Here is a 16,983-nt window from a genome sequence, read left to right as displayed (position 1 = left end):
TGTCCATCCCTGTGATAGAAGATTTTCACATGCTTCATGTGTTTTACTGCCCAGCATGTTAACCCGCCATTTCAAACAGAATCCTCTTCTCCTTCTTCTCCTTCTTCTTCTGTGTTTCAGATGATACATCTGCTCATGTGCAGATTTAAAGAAAAAAAAAGATAATCTGAATAATCTGGATACATGCATTGTGGACAAAAAAGAAACTACGACTATCAGATTTCTAATAATCAATTATAAAAAATCTCCATTAACATCACCTTTTGAATTATCTGGTATTGCACTGTGTGTGTGTGTGTGTGTGTGTGTGTGTTTTCTGTGACTACACAATGAGGAGTTGTGTGTGGAGACTGCTGAACATTGCTTTTTTCTGTAACTGAGCAGCTCTGCTCATCTAGCATCTCCCACAGAGGCTGCGTTGAAGCGTCCTTGATGCTTTCCGCCATCAGTGAGTGAATGTGGTGTCAAGCGTTAAGAGCTTGTTAGAATTTTAATCATTTCATCAGGTTTGTGCGCCATCCTTTGCAGTGGGACAAAATATGCCTTTATTTTACAACTAAACACGCTGCATGTATACATTACAACAACTTGAATAACTTTCAATATGCAAACAAATCTCATCTGTAACAACAAGGAGGCTGAAGCCACTGACACACCAAAAAGATCCATTAGTTAAAATATGTTAAGTTTCAAAGTTAACTCAAACTGTTTATTCATTTTGTCGTTGCAGAGAAAACAACACAATTCACTACGTAACGTTTTCCTAATACTGTACTAAATATAACAAATGCGTACATAATGATAGTGAGATTTTTGTGCAACACAACACAATAAAGCACAGAACTGATATGGAAGCTGTCAATAACACATCAACATCGTGCTGTTCAGTTACATTCAATACGCGGAAGAGCATAGCGTTTATGTCAAAGGCTGTCGAATTGCAACATTCATTTTTGCAGTGAAACGTTCCGAACGACCAAAACAACTTTCAGTCAGTCAGGAATGATTATCCGACAATCTTGCAAAAACCAGAAGAAAGCTGAGCCGTAACTCATTACATCAGTGAGAAGAAACGACATTTTTTCTGAATGTATGTGACATTTGAAGGTAAATGATTTTGGCTGCTGTTACCTCCATATAATTTATAATTTGATAAAATTATTTAGATTTCTCTGTTATATCTGGCTCACAGGCATGACAGGCTGAGAGTCATTTTTCACGCAGTTGCTGTCGCTCCCTTCCTCTATGTCTGAATTGTGCTGCCCCAAAGTGTGGTGCCTGCGAGAAGACAGATGAGTCATATGCATAATGCAAGTAGTATTTTCTGATTTACTACGAGTGTTTGCACGTCGACAGCATCTTTTAATACCCTGGTGAAGATGAATAGTAAACAGGCCGTAAGTGATGGGGTCGAGACAGGCGTTAAAGAGGCCGAAAACAAACAACATGTGAGTCAGAGAATGAGAAACTGTCTCCTCCATTTTTTCAGGAAACAACCAGTACCACAAACCAAGCAGGTAATACGGGGTCCAGCAGATTATAAACGATGTCACAATGACGATACTCATCTTTAGAGTCCTCATCCGAGCTTTTGGGATGTTGTTGTGGGAGCGGCGGAGATAAACGTCTCTAGACAGCACTAGAAGAGAAGAAAATCCTCTAATCTCATAAATCTTTTGAGTCCAACAAGTGCTTTATTCATCAGACTCGTATTATACTAAAATACAGGAGCATGAAATGTAAGGAAATAACTTTACAATTAGTTGCAAACAGCAGAAGCAAAATAAATAATAAATACAGGAAGACTGCACTGGATGAGCTGAGGTTCTTCCAGGAATTACATCATTACATCATTTTTCCAAGAGAATTTATTGGTGTTGTCTACGTTGTATCTGGATTTTAACCTGCTCTGGAGGAACTGAGGTCTTGGTTACCATGGTTACTGTGGGGATATTTCCCGCTGAGCTGAACTTGAAGTTGCCTCTCTAAACGCTCTTGTGCAGATTTGTGATGGAGGCAAAGTAGTCATGGAGCAGACTGGATGCTGTTAGCAGGGTTGACCAAACGCTCCACATCAGTGCCAGCTATTGGAGCTCGACTGTAAATCCAGTGTCTTGTATAATAGCTTTTTATTGCCCCCCATATTTTGTATGAATAATTTCGGGAAAATTCTGCAAATTTATATTTTTTGTTGTTGGGAGTTCTTGCGTCGTGGAGCACCTTTGTTCCTTTTCATTTCCACAAAATAAAGTACATAAACGAAGAATTAAATTTGATCAAATGCAGACAAAACCAGCAAAAGCAACAGTTGAAATGTAATGATGCTTTTCTCCTTTTACGTTTCTGACATTTTCTCAGAGGACAGCAGAGTTACAGAGCACATGAAAGTGCTGCGGTAAAACCATGTAAAGAAACGATGGGACTTACGGTTATTGCGAGCCATGCGGCTGGATATCTCGATGAGGATCCTGGTGTAGCAGAAGATCATGATGACCAAAGGCAGCAGGAAGAGGAACACAAAGGTGAACATGTTGTAGAGGGTCTCCTGCCAGTGGTGGACAAAACTGCCATGGGTGGTGCACTGGGTGAAGTTCTCGGGGACAGTGATGGTCACATTGTGGAATATAAACATCTGTACAAAAAGGAAAGAGTTGTCTCAAACTGATGCATGCATGAATTAGATAAAGTTATTAAGTATTTACAAGTCCACAGTCAAATGTCTCAAGACATTTAGACGTGCTAAGCAGTGATGGAGGATACTGATACTTCTGGAGAGGAACGACGTGATCTGACCTCAGATGTTAAGCAGTGTTGCCCCTGGTTACGTGGGCCACGCCGCCCCGCTCTCTCACCCCATCGCAGTACGCCCCTTCCTCACGTGTCAAGCCATCTGATTCTAACAAATATATTTGGACGTAAAGCGGCAGCAACAATTTAATTTTGTTCCAATTCTGTTCAAAACAAAAACTCAGAAATGATCTTTGGCTTTATCCCACCACCACTGTCACAGGAGACTTAGCTTAGTCCTGGACATCGTTAAATTCAAAGGGGAACAAAAAACACAGTTAAACAAAGAAACCTCCGTTCTCTTGGAGAAATTCTGGAGATTTAACTGATGTATTCACCTGATCCCTGAAGAAGATTCGACCAAAGAAAACATCCAATTTCTCATTTCCATGATCTTTCCATATTCATCTGAGGGGAAACATGTGAGCGTGAACTCTTACTAAAGTGAATTTTAACGGCAGGCAGGGTTTGTTTCTCTTTGGTACCTCAGAATGCCTGAAGGAGCCTGACAGTAAAGTGGATGGTTTCTAAAGTGTCTGTATGTAACAGAGCTATATGCTGCAATTTTTTATATATTGAAATAGTGAGCCAACTGAATTGTCCTGGATTCATGTGTTGGTTCATATAATCTATTCAGTAGACTGATGTAAGCACTTGTATAAAAATCACTTCCTTTTTCTTTATTTGATAATAGGTTTTTGACAGCATGTGTCACAGACTCTTCATTTTTTTATTTTGCATGACAGAAAATCACTTGAGCTGACAGAACGCTGGGTTCGCTGTATGGGAACTTTTTTGTCCTCAAATAAAGTGAAATAATTTCTATTCGACCAGACGAAGGAAGCGAAGGACTCAGGGTCTTGGATTTCATCTAAACCACTTAAATGAACTTGATGAAATACACCATAAACTGCAACATTAGGGTATCGTAGTAAAATATGAACTGCCACAATTTTTTTTCTGCAATGTACCTTTTTTTCCCATGTCTGACAAGAATTCACATTGGCTATTCAAAAATTTCACTTCTACGTGGTTTTGATCTAAGCGTCAACATTCCCTGCTGTCACTTCCTCTCCACAGTGGTTTAAAAATTTTAAAAGAAAGTCGAAGCCCCGGGGCTAAAACATGCGCGGAAATTGTAGAAGAGAGTGCCAACAAGCCTCTGAGCTGAGAAGATAGAATCAGTAGCAACATCGCTGTTGGGTGTTTCGTTCTAGCGAGACATTTATTGCAGGATGTTTGAAGTCTGAGGTTCACTAGAGCTGAGTCACACGTTTGTGAATCAGGGAAGCCTGAATGAACACGATAGGACACCTGGCAGGAGAAAAAGAAACTTTATGTGAGTTTGGTGTTGAGATTGTTGAATGGGAGTTACTTTTTCTGAGAAAGTACAATGTGTCAGTGCGTCATCAGGGCCCAGCCCAGCCTCTATTTACCAATGTTACCAGCGTGTCTTTTTGCTGTATTGACCTCGTCTGTCCTGCAGCTCCAGCTCCTTGACTTGGCATCGGTTGTTGTCCTTTGAGCCTCCAACCCTTAAACCTAATTGTCTTGTGATTGTGTTGTGTTGGGTTAGCTAGCACCTCTCCCGCAATGTTTCATCCAGACCCCCGTTATCCTCATTGATACCTTTGGCTTTCCTTGCAATTTTTATTTTCCCCCAAAAGATGGATAGACATTTTGAAAGTCTGTTTTCCTTCCATTGTCAGGTGAACTTCTCTGACTCTGATGATGCAATATACAGCTTCCTTTAGTGAAACATTGTTTATATTTAGCTTCAAACGGTTTGTGTAGCTCAGTTCTGTTGTGGTTGTTCGCCCCCCCACCCCTCCAAAAAAAAAATTATCCGTGTACAGCCAAAAATCTTGAGAAAGATATTATCGAGAAAAAGAAGATATGTGTGATATGCGTTCAGATATGTGTCGTTATTGTTTGTTCAACCTTCACGAAAGAAAAAGAAACCGTATAAAGATAAACCCAGTTAATATCTGATAGTCCGGGGCATCGTAGGTGAGAACTGACAACCCAGAACTACTCAGACCACCGCAGGGGAAAGAGGTGACCTAATGGAGGAGGGGTCAGTCAAGAGATAATGATAGAAGTTAAAAGTGTTTCATGATTATCAGCAAAAAAATGTTTTTAACAGAAAACCAGAGTTTTTGCACGGTGATCCTGTGACTCAGTAAGATCTTCTGGGTGCTGAATGCCCTAACATTATACCAGTCCACTGAGTCGATCTTCTAATATTCCTCATATGATATTTCAGTTTGGACCAAACTGAAATGAACTGAACAACACACCCACTGCTAAAAGTAACACAATCATAACTGCGCCAGAAATCCCCTAAAAACAAAACGACCCATAAATCCATCCATCTGTCATCGCTTACAGGCTTTTGTTGCATCGCCTATAGATTTACGTTGCACCTTTAGGTGTCTGATATTGTATTTTGAAGAGAAAGAGGGTTCACTATAGATGACTTGTGTGTGCTCAGTGTGTGTCATTTGGTGTTGTTCTCATGGCAACATACTTCAACATGGAACTCCATCGCATGATGCTCATGCTGGCAACCAAAGCTACAAGAGGTTCTGTATATGTGTGAAGTGCTTATCCAATGGTGTTGACATGTTAAGTTGAATAGTTTTCCATATTTTTTAAAGTGAGCGGTGTTTTTATTCCAGCTACGTATTCTGATTTAATAGAGAACTATTTGAGCCTTCAGAGATTTTCCCATAGTTGCAAAGAGACCAACCATGAACGACACACATAATGTGAAGGCCCTTTGTCTGCCGATTACTCAGTTTGTGTGGCTGCTGTCAGTCCAGGTGGGCGTGGCCGAGGCTCAGCGGTAGCACTGGTGACACCTGGGCCCGGCATTGCTTTAACAACCCTCTCAGAGCTCTGCTGAGGCAGCTGCCTCCACCCCTGACGCACCATTCTGCTATTATTATGTTTGACTTGAGTCGCTGCACCTACACACATCTCCGATCGTGCTCTCTTCCACATCGCTGGTTTTACTGCTTTCACCTTTGAGTTCATATTCCTCACATTTTCTTGAGATGTGCAATGAAGGGGCATCCGAGGCATCTTAATTATCAGTATTGGTGTGAATGAACGGTCCAAAGAGAGAGGCAACACTTCTAATGTGGGCTGTTGACAAGGAGAGCAGCACTGCAGTACTTGCAGGCTAAGATGTAATTAAATGAGTGATATTATGGGAAAGCTTACTTTTTCAGTTCTTGTGCATAAATAGCACCCATGAGGATATTCTCATTTCAGGCTGGCTCAGAAGGCGATCTCTGGCTATGGCGAGGAGCATGACGTCTCCAACCCAATCAAAACAGAGTGGGAATGTTTGGGGAAGAAGAAGAAGTTTATGAAAGAGTGACAAGACTGGCTAGAGTCATGAGCAGTCGGGCTGTAACTAGGAGCTTCCTGAACATAAAAACATGCTAATGTTGGTAATGACATGACTAAAATGAAATATTTAACGGGGAAATGAGCATTTTGTGGCATCTTAAAAGATAACAATCCTATGATTGAGATTGATCCTGATACTGATTCAGAAAAATAAAACTGGCAGCGTCCTGATGATGCCTTTTACATACACACTGAGAGCACACATCGCCTGTCATTAAAATGGCGTCAAGAAGCAAAAAAAAATCACGAGTCATGAATAGACCAGACATTTTTTGTGTGCAGCGAGAAAACAGCTGTTACCCAGACAATAATGTTGCCTGCTGGTATTTACAATAGATAGAATTAATTGTCTTTTTTTTTTTCTCCTATCAGTTCATCTTGTAAATATACAAACAAACTTATCTATGAACTTATTTGTGTACAGATTAATCTTCCCAGCTGTTTTAAGCTTTCCCCTCGGTATTTCTGTCCTTTCCTGCAAGTGTGATCCAAGTTACAAATATGTCGTTTTATGACTTTTTGTCGTGACGGTGTGAGGGATTGTCTCACGATTGTTGCCGCAAACCAAGTTTCTCTCTCTGTCTCTATCTATCAGCGGCAGCTGTGTGGGAGGACGTGGATCTGACAACCTTATCGTCTTGACACCTTCATCACAGCCTTCAAAATCCATTAGAAATTCCCATTTGCAGTTTTGTCACCACTCAATAAAATTTGGTAGAGAGGCTCGGAGAACGTTTAAAATCAGCAAACACTTTTATGTTGTTGTTCTCACGTCCCGTCAGAGAGCATCTGTTACCTTTGGAGTTAGCTTTGCACAGCATGAAAAATGAATACCCTCAGCTGAACTTACAAAGATGGCTGCTGAAAACTGACATGAAAAGTTTTCAGTGCTCACTGTAACTGCAACAAATCACACCTGGATTATTTTTATATTTAGTGCAGTGCCACTTAAGAACAGATTGTGTCTTTTCTGGTGAAACGGCTGAGGGAATCACTGTCAAGAGGATGCATTCATTCATTTTAATTTTAATCAGTCATTTCTCAGCCAAGACCTCTTGTGCTGGATGATTGTCAAAAGTTATCCAGGCCGCAGTGTTTCAATGAGCCTGATCAGTATTAATGAAAAACCTAAGTTTTAGCTTGAATATTTACTCAGCAGCTGTGTCCTTGAGGTATTAGATCTGAATTTGATTTGGACAAGGGCTGAGAAAGAAGTGAAGCCAAAGACCACGAGTGTCACAGGCAAGCTGGTGGAGTGGTCGTCTAGTTATCAGAGGGTCACTGGCTCCATCCCCGGCTCATCCAGACACCCCGAGGGAGTGTGCTTGAGCAGGTCCTTCAGCTTCAGTGCTTGAATGCATGTGTACGCGTTATCAAGCTAGCAGCTCGTCTGGCCTCCTCTTCCAACGATGTATAAAGGTGTGCGCGTGTAAATGGGAAAAGGTTGTTAAAGCTCTAGAGTGCTGGTGGACTAGAGAGGTGCAATAAAACAGGGAGTCTGTCAGCGCTTCAGATATAGTCATGATTTTGTGTTGAATCATGAACACCCTGACCTCTTCACTAAGTTGTATGCAACGCAACAAGTCAAGAAGAAATGTTTTATTTATCAGGTTTTTGTGCTCTTGTGTGAAAAACATTTCTATCACTTGAGCGCAATATCACGTTATGTACGTTTAGAGAAACGGTTGATCGGCAGACATCATCACGCAGAAAAGTCACTCAACTCAAGTTCGAGCGATCATTTTAAATCATTAAAATTATGGATCAACATCATACGTGTGTGATGGAGCTATACCAGAAAAAACAACAACAACAACAACATTCATAGACACAAAATTGGTGAAAAAAAGATACAAGAACAAATGAAGCATTTCTGCAAATGTTAACTAAATACTGCTTCATAAACATGAATTGATACGGAGTCACTTCAAACGAAAAACAAGGAAAGTAAAGTGACATGAAAACAGGTTAATTAGCCTTTTGTCAGTGGAGTCGCTTGTCTTGTTCTAATTAACACTGATTCAACCCAATGAGGCAAAACCAAGCTTAAAGGTATTTTATATTCATCAGACACTTTTTATCTGTACGCTCGGGAGGACTCCAATGTCCAGAAGAAAACAAACCATTAATTTGATTCTTTATCTCTGAAGATTTAATTCCGCCGCACCGCGCTGACATTTCTTTTTTCTGAAGTTGTCCGTTTCCCTCGTGTGAGCTTCAGGCTATGATACACTCCCCCCCCCCCCCCCCCCAAAAAAAAACTGAATCATTTTGCCGCACTTTGTTGCCTTGACATCAAAGAATGGACAAAATGTTCAATACTTGGGCTCCAGCTTCATCTCCAGCTTCATCTCCCAAAGGGTTCAAATATCAAACAGTGTTTAATCAGTGACACACGCAGGGTGCAGGTGCAACGCTCACATTACATAACTTCCTGCTTTGGATGTATCATTTTATAGAAGCGATTTTCAAACTCTCAACAGTCATACGTGATTACTTTGTTATATATTTGCTATCGAGTCAAATATAGCGTTATTGCAAGATGCTTGTTTTGCTGATATTCATCTTGAGTCAACAAAACACCAACAGATAACAAACGATGGAGTTCTCGATAATAAGCGTCTGGTTCATTTGATCCCATTTGATTACAGCTGGGATTCATTCAGTTACCTGGGAAGTTGCAGCCCGATCAGTTTTCTCTAAATGACGGAGACTGATCAGAATATTAACTAACGGAGGGACACGACACAATTCCAGCCTGTTAGACCTTGATTGAAGAATGGTTTGATGAGTTGATCGATAATGGCCTCTCCTTCACCTTCATCTTCAATCATTTGATCCTTTTCAAACTCCTGATTGCTGATAAACACCAGGCTATTAGTAATAGCCTGAGAGAGATCATCCTTTAGTTTTCCTGAGAAAAACAAAATAAATTACCTGTTTTCACGAGAAAATACCAAAAAAAAGTTATTTCAAACTCACGATCTTGACAGCAGCATTAACAATGAATTACAAGCATGGATGCTCCAGGGTTAGTAAGAAATGAAGCTCAACAAATAACCCCTGTGTGCGGCTGATAAGGCTAACAGCATTTTCAGCTTGCAGTGGCTGTGTTTGATTGACATTTTAAAATCTACCACTGGGCGCGATTTCAGGACCCCCAGTGGACATGCCCACAGTGTCTCAGAGCAAGCGAGACTTCATCCTGTCACCTCCCTCACTGCAGATAATGATTCTTATGTAGTCCAATATTCACTTAAGTTCTCCAGCAGCTTTATGTCATACCTCATGTGCAGATTCTCTTTTATTTATTTTTTGATTTTTTTACAGGCCTTCCACTCCTCTCTCACAGTCTTGTAAAACAAAAAGCCCTGAGTGTTTGATTGTCTTCAATGTGACAGGAAGTCAAGATGAGATAAACTGAAAGGGCTGGTTGCAGAAGGTTATGATGAGAAGACGAGCTATGAATCCGAGAGTTGGTGACTTGTCAGAAGAAATTTGACAGGAGCTGATACTTGCAAGTAAGATATCATGCCTGGAGAAATAATGTTGCCTTTTTATGTCTATTTCAAACAATGAAACTGCTGGGCGATGAAGTGCTCCTCAGTGATACTACTGGGTTCAGACAGAGCCAGCCAAGTGTGATTAGCTTAATGCTAATGGCGTCTGACGTACAACAACATGGAATCTCTCCAAAAATATCTGATTAGAAACTCTCAAATGCATCGTCCATGATCCATGTCAATTTCATCCGGTCGTATCAACTAAAACAAAGTATTAGCTTGGTTTGTTTTTGTTGTTTTTAGTTGGTGGCTATGGAGCGCCATTAGCTTTCAATTAAATATACATGGCAGGCTCTTACTGCATTCTTTTTTTTTCTTTTTCTTTTTTAAACCTGTCCTGTTCAGTAGCTGAGGGATGCAGCATCAATGTTCCTGGTGCCTTGTTGGACTGAAGCAGTTTTATTCTGCATAGGAGGAATCTGATAAACTCCTCCTATTGCCATTTATGTTTAATTTTATTAGGAATGGTGTTGGTTCATTGATAAAGCGACCGGACTGAGGCTCAGGAGTGGACAGGAAGAGAGAACAGGGACAGGACAGCGAAGACAAGGGGGAGGGGGGAGACAAAACAACAACAACAACAGCAGAAAACAACAAAAACAACAATAAAAAACACACACAAAAACAAAACAAACAAACAAAAAACCAAACAAAAACCAAATAAACAAACAAAGAAAAAGTAACAACAACAAAAGAAAAAGAAAGAAAAAAACATTGGTTGCAGAATTTCCAGTGCAGGCTTACCATTTGGTTTAATATAATTTCAAGATAAATGTCTGAGTGTGTGTTTATGGGTCAGTTGTGCGCCCTGTGCGTGTATGTGTGTATACTCGTGTGTATGTGTATGTGTGTGTGCTACGGTTTGTCTTGGATGCTGTTACTCTTACTGCATTCTTGAGTCACAAACAAGTGACGCAGCAGTGAAAACATGTATTTGTGAGCAAAATGCACCTGTTTTTGTGTACTTTCAAATCCTAATGCTCTTTTCACAAGAGGTGGTGCAGAAATGTTTTTTGGGTCTCCTAAAAAGCCTCTTGTAAGTCTGAAGACCTCAGTGCATATGTGATAGCATACAAGGATTAGTTCCTTCTTTCTTCCTTCTTTCAAATATAAAAAAATCACCTTTGGTGATTGGTAACCGGCACCTTTGGTGTAAAAAAAACTTGTTGGGGTTAGGGGAAAATGTCAGTTTGGGTATACATAAGAACTTTATAGTTCAGGAAACAGACAATGTTTTCCTGTTGAAACGGTTGTCAAACATGCAAGTCAGACCCAGTCCGGGTTGAAAAATGGGGATTAAAAGTGCGCTTGGTGTTTGCCTCATCTACCTCCTGAGCCTTACACGTTAACCCTCTCCCGCTGCATATTGATCTCATTAAATATCTGCTGGTAATTACTGTCTTTCAGAGGTTATTTCAAGACTTGTACACCTACCCAGTTATTTTTCCTGGAAATACAATTTTCTCTGCTCCCTGCAGTGAGAAACTAGTGGTGCGGAAAGCATCGTATCAAAAGATGTTGGCTCTCATTAAGATGTTTGCTAAAGATACGCTGCTGGTGTTTTTTTTGTTTTGTTTTTTTGCACTGATAAATCAATATAAGTAGAACGGCACACAGACAAAGACAAGAGTCACTTGTTCTGTTGTTCTTCATGCTAATGAACAGTGCTTGTTTGACATATCGTCGTCCTCAGTGTGGACCGGTCCCTTTATTGAGATGAACGGGAAAGGCAGGACTCCAACTCGTTACTCAAAATAATAAAGGAACAACATGTTTTTTGAAAATAGCGCGAGTTCAACTGAATTTACACTGTTAGAAATGTCGTTCGAGTGTTTAGTGAACACTGAAGACGTCAGAGAAGCGGTCTAATCAGCTGATCCAGAGCACAGGATCTTTCTGTGTGGAGTCTCCATGTTCTCCCTGTTCCTGCGTGGGTTCTCTCTGGTGCTCCAGCTTCCTCCCACAGTCCAAAGACATCAAGAGAGGACGAGGCTGATTGATACTCTAAATTGACCGTAGGTGTGGCTGTGAGTGTGAATGGTTGTCTGTCTATAAGTGTTGGCCCTGCCATGGACTGGTGACCTGTCCAGGGTGAACCCTGCCTCTCACCTGAAGGCTGCTGGGATAGGCTCCAGCCCCCCCGACCCTTAACATGGATCGATGTTCCATGCTGGCTAATATGATATGTGTCATAAGACAAAGCCACTGAATGACACATTTAAGTAAGTGTAGGCTGCTGAAAACGTAACAGAATCCATAAATATGGGTTCTTCAAAGCTGACAATTCAGTCTGTGCCATGTGACCTTGGGTCAGGGCTCTCATGATGTCACATCATGAGACACAAGATATTTATAACACTGAAGAAGAAGAAGGAGCGTGAGGTGTCACACTATATGCAGTGAAAGCCAATCAGATCAGATGTGGAAATTGACTCCTGTCGAATATGGAAGTTTCTTTTAAAGAAAATCATGGTCACAACAGATTAACAGCATGCGTGTTTGGTTGTTTTGGGTTTGTTTTCAACCAAAGTAGCTGCTGACCCGCTGCATCCTCTGTCCTTTACCCCTCCTTAGAACAAAAAGCAGCACAGACAAGTGGCGGAGCAATGAACAATCCCCTCTGTGCTGGCAAGTCTTTCCTGTCAAAATATAACCTGGCTTTATTTGACATAACAGCAGCTGCCACAAGCCCACAACAGATTAGCCCTAATCTGGCTTCACTGTCACAGCTGCTTGGACCTGCATTCACAAAAATATGTGACCGTGCATCAACTTTTGCCATTTAATTGAGATCATGCAGCATCCGGTGGGGAAGCACTAACTCTTAAGTGCACCTGTAGTGAAACTCAATATCAAGGTCATAAGGAACGAATGATTTGACGCCAAAGAATAATAGACGTCAACTGCTTAGTTTCTCTTTCTCTCCCTTTGGTGTTCTCCCAAAAAAACCCACAAAAAAAACCAAATAAGATATGAAAAATTCTGATAAAAAAAAATGCTTCATTTCATTTTCATTCAAGCAAAAGAAATAGTTCCACTTCCTTGGAAATTCATTTATTTGGTTTCCTGCTGCGAGTCAGATGAGAATAGTGATACCATCCCCTTGTGTGTCTGTAAAATATGGAGATGGAAGCAGGGGGCGGTGAGATTAACACAGACTTGGAGCGGGAGGACACAGCTCTATCCTGAGATTAAAAAAAGAGGAGGGAATGCCTTAAAACTCCATAGAAAATTTGAAGTTGAAAAATAAAAACCTGTGGTTTGCTGGGGGGGGGGGGGAGATAACCTTTGACAGAGTTGAATTGACTAATCTCCATGGTCTGATATAGAAATGGTGGAATTATTCTTAACTGTTCATTCACACTTACTGACTGTGAAGAAAAGCAGATATGACAGTTTAATAGCTCCTCCGTCAGAGATTCACCTTCACTAGAGCAGAATCTCCTCCTAGGATTATTCCCAGTGGAACTTTTTGGCTGGTTTTAGTTTTGATGCTCAAAACTCATGTCCCAGAATATTGAGCCAGCTACAACCTTTAAGAGTTTTATGGGGGGGCATAAACGTTGCAAATCTTTACTCGTGCATCCCCTGATAAACCAATTAACCTTTTCTGGAAATCCAACATGTCAGTCAATGAACAAGGTTTTCTGAAAGGTGCAAAAAACGGCAACCTTCGTGTGTCTCTTACCTGAGGGAGCGAGAGGAACACACTCATGGTCCAAGCCGTCGTCAACATGATTTTGCTTTTTCTTTTAGCTTCGCTGATGCCCAGGGGATTGAGAATAGCGGACTGTCTGTCCAAACTAATGACCACAGTTACAAAAGCGCAGGAGTACATGGCCACCAGCTTCAGGAACATGAGCAACCTGCAGGCGACGTCCCCAGCCTGCCACTGCACCGTGATGTTCCACACCGCGTCCACGGGCATGACGATGAAAGTCACCAGCAGGTCCGCCACCGTCAGGTTCATGATGAGGATCCGGACGTGGGACTTGCGCTTGCCGCCGTTGCAGGCAGCCCACAGCACAACCAAGTTGCAGACCGCTGAAACCGCGCACAGACAGAAGGTGATGATGACCCTGACTTTAGCCGCGGTGGAGAAGGTTGGCAGCTGGAGCGCGTCTCCGTCAGCGCTGGCGTTGCACGCGGCGGCGGCTCCCTGACAGCTGTCATTCACCGTCTTGTCCGTCAGCTGGTGGAACATCGTGCAAGGATCGTGAGACGCAGCTGGAAGCAGGGCAGCGATCCTACGCGGTGTCTTTCCTCCTGGTCTGAATGTCCAGCTGGAACTTCAACTGCAACAGGAAGAGAACATCTTCACCTTCGGCCGGAGCTGTGCGTTCTGATGCTGCAGCACCTGTAACACATCGGAACGAGAACATGAGGAACCTGTTCTACGTCCTTCATCAATGTTGTTCGTTACAGTATAGTTCGGTACTGTTATAAAGCTGTCTTGCGTTTGAACATAGTAACGTTCACTAACCTTAAATAAATCAAAACCACAGATAATTAAAAACCTATAACAAAGAAATATCACATGCCGTTCATTGGCAGACGGACATTTGCTAAACTTCTTCTCTCCCTCATGAATTTTCTCCCACTGGTTCCAATAACCTTTTGTAACCCCGAAGATGGAGATATTGTTGGTAAAGCAGTTCTCCACAGATAAAAATAGCTCACCTGCAATTAGGAGTTGATACGCTGCTGACATGCGGGGGGGGGGGGGGGGGGGGTATGAGTGTGTTTCTGCTGCAACTGCTGCTGATCCGCTTCATTCCTCTGCTCCGCGGTCTGATGGACAGCGACGCTCCGCAGCGAGGCATCCAGAGTCACCCAATACCCCCCCCCCCTCCAAAACCGCACGACATGAATGAGTTATAATGTGATTTCATTACACAACTGTGTGTTTTTGAATCCAATCTTTTTTGCCCAATGTGTGTGTGTGTGTGTGTGTGTGTGTGTGTGTGTGTGTGTGTGTGTGTGTAGGGGTAGGCTACTCTCACCAGAGAGAACTTTAGATAAACATTGATTCCATGATGACTTCTGTTTCATCACTTTCACTCAGTCGTTTAGTTGCTTGACTTACTTCACACGCCATCCAGCGCCAGGATGATTAAAGGACACATCGTTTGTAGTTGAATTTGAGGCATCTGGCCATTTTTGATGTGTCATTTCCTCCTCAGTCTCATGGAAGAAAAACACACGTTAGAGTGAGAAAACTCCTTCCAGACAACAAGATATCCAACATGAAGAAACAACAAACACCTTTCAGGCTTTTTTTTTTATAGAATTGTTGTCCAGTTATGTGACAGTTTGCTCCAGAAACAGGATTAGATGGGGGGTGGGCTCTCCTTTATGGTTATGTGCTTTTGTTGTCCATGATGAGCTTGAGCTCTGTGCGCGGATCACTTCATGCAAGCCAAACAGCAAATCACAATCCCGGATCATGAATGCGTCCAAACACACGGGGCCTCTGGTGAAATGCAACCTCTCAAGGATCCCCAAAGGCAACGTAAAGTGATCTCATTTTGCAGCACTAAATCGCTGAATGAGTTAGCTCATCAAACGTCACCCTCCGGAACATTCCTGTGCTGTAAGGAACAAGGGACCTCGCATTGCTTACCTCCTTCACATGAGCACGAGTGTGTCACAAAATATAATCACTCCCCTCTTCAAACCAGTTGATTTTACTTCCAACACTCATCTACGCTCCTGACCTTCGGCTGAAAGAATATGGATCGATGACTTGAGCGTCTAAGATGAGTTTCCTCTCGAGGGCCAGAGTTTTACTTCACAAGACGAGACAGACCAGCAGGTTCTTGATCCGCGTAGAACACAAACACGGACAAGAAAAATAACGATGATTCTTCCACACAATATGATTCTACTGAAACACAATAACGCATGAGCCATGCAATTTGAAAGAGCAGAAAGAGACGAAGCCCTGTAGAAACACGATAAAATATTTAAAGACTATATAAGTTGAACTTAAAATGAGTAAATTAACCTGTAAATATACAGAAGCTCCTGCAAGAGAATAAAATTCACCTGTGGTGAAGAAATTGCTCCAAATATGCATTCAGTGTCTCTCCTTGGGAGAATCCCACTGTAGATCCGGGGGACCGCAGGATGTGTTTCTATGAACACCTCAGATAAATCTTGATTAGATTCCTTGAGCTCTCATAAAATTGTTGAATGAAAAATGATTCCGAGTTTCTTAAAATAACCTTGATCATATTCTTACTCCGTGACCAAGAGGAACTTTTCTCCATGGTTGCCGATACCTTAAAAAAAAAAAGGGAAAAAAAAGAACTCATGTCATGGATCATAACCTCTCATCGCCTTCGTCACCTCTGTTTCCATTTGACCTACACGTCTCTTAACATTCAAAACAGTGGGTTGTTGTTTTTTTACATCAGGGGTCACAATCTCCTACAAATGCAGACGCCCTGGAGAATGAGCCTGCTCTTCCTTCGACAGATTTAGCAAGTAGGTCACATATGATGTAGAGCCATCAAAAGCTCTAAGGGCCCCTCTGAACACGTGGGAGCAAGCACACAGAAATACTTTACCAGCATGTTTTTTTTTTTATATACAGTATATATAAATGTATTGATTTATGTCCTGGATGGTATATTTTACTGAAATTTTTTTTTTTTTTTAAATCCAATCAGTGACGAATGAGGTTAGTCAGATGGAGACAAACGTGATGGCACATCAATCTGCTTCATTGATCTCACTGCTGCAGGCGACACCTGAGGAATGCCAACCCATTCCAGTTGATGTGTACAGAATGATTCTTCTGAAGAAAGTCGGGGAATTGTCTTAGGTCATGGTAAGGGAGACGAAGGCATCGAACATAAATGATGTCTTTTTTTTTTTTGGACAAGCGCAAGAGAAATCATTCCCTTTTTTTCAAGAATTTTCCATTTTCACACTCAGAGAGCCACTTCACCCACTCGCTCATCAGGACGAGACCATCCATAGGTGGTACGGCTTGGCTTATCATTCTCAACTAACTGACTGAAAGCCTTTTATTTCACTTATCTCTGTTGACGCCATGACACTCACAGGCTGTATTTCAGTCTACAAACAATTACTGCTGGACAATTAACCTCGGTGGAACGGCTTATTTCAGCACACAGGCAAATGACAGCACATCACACGACGACTTTGACCCCAAACGAGCCAGCAGCAGACACGACAGTTACGT

General features: G+C 41.7%; 1 protein-coding gene across 1 annotated transcript; it reads right to left on the bottom strand.

Annotated features, from left to right (window-relative positions):
- Positions 1–343: 343 nt before the first annotated feature.
- Positions 344–14,082, bottom strand: gnrhr4 (gonadotropin releasing hormone receptor 4). Its single transcript, XM_086207789.1, has 3 exons — positions 13,459–14,082; positions 2,428–2,632; positions 344–1,639 (listed from the first exon to the last, which is right to left on the bottom strand). Exons 1-3 carry the CDS (start codon positions 13,972–13,974, stop codon positions 1,176–1,178), a joined length of 1,185 nt encoding a protein of 394 aa, XP_086063915.1. The 5' UTR covers positions 13,975–14,082; the 3' UTR covers positions 344–1,175.
- Between the last annotated feature and the right edge of the window lie 2,901 nt (positions 14,083–16,983).

This window comes from Aulostomus chinensis, chromosome 7 (assembly GCF_037954235.1).
Source record: "Aulostomus chinensis isolate RoL2024-O1b breed Wild chromosome 7, RoL_Achi_v1.0, whole genome shotgun sequence".
NCBI lineage: Eukaryota > Metazoa > Chordata > Actinopteri > Syngnathiformes > Aulostomidae > Aulostomus > Aulostomus chinensis.
Note: the sequence above shows the minus strand (reverse complement) of the source record. Positions and strands in the feature narration are given on the sequence as shown.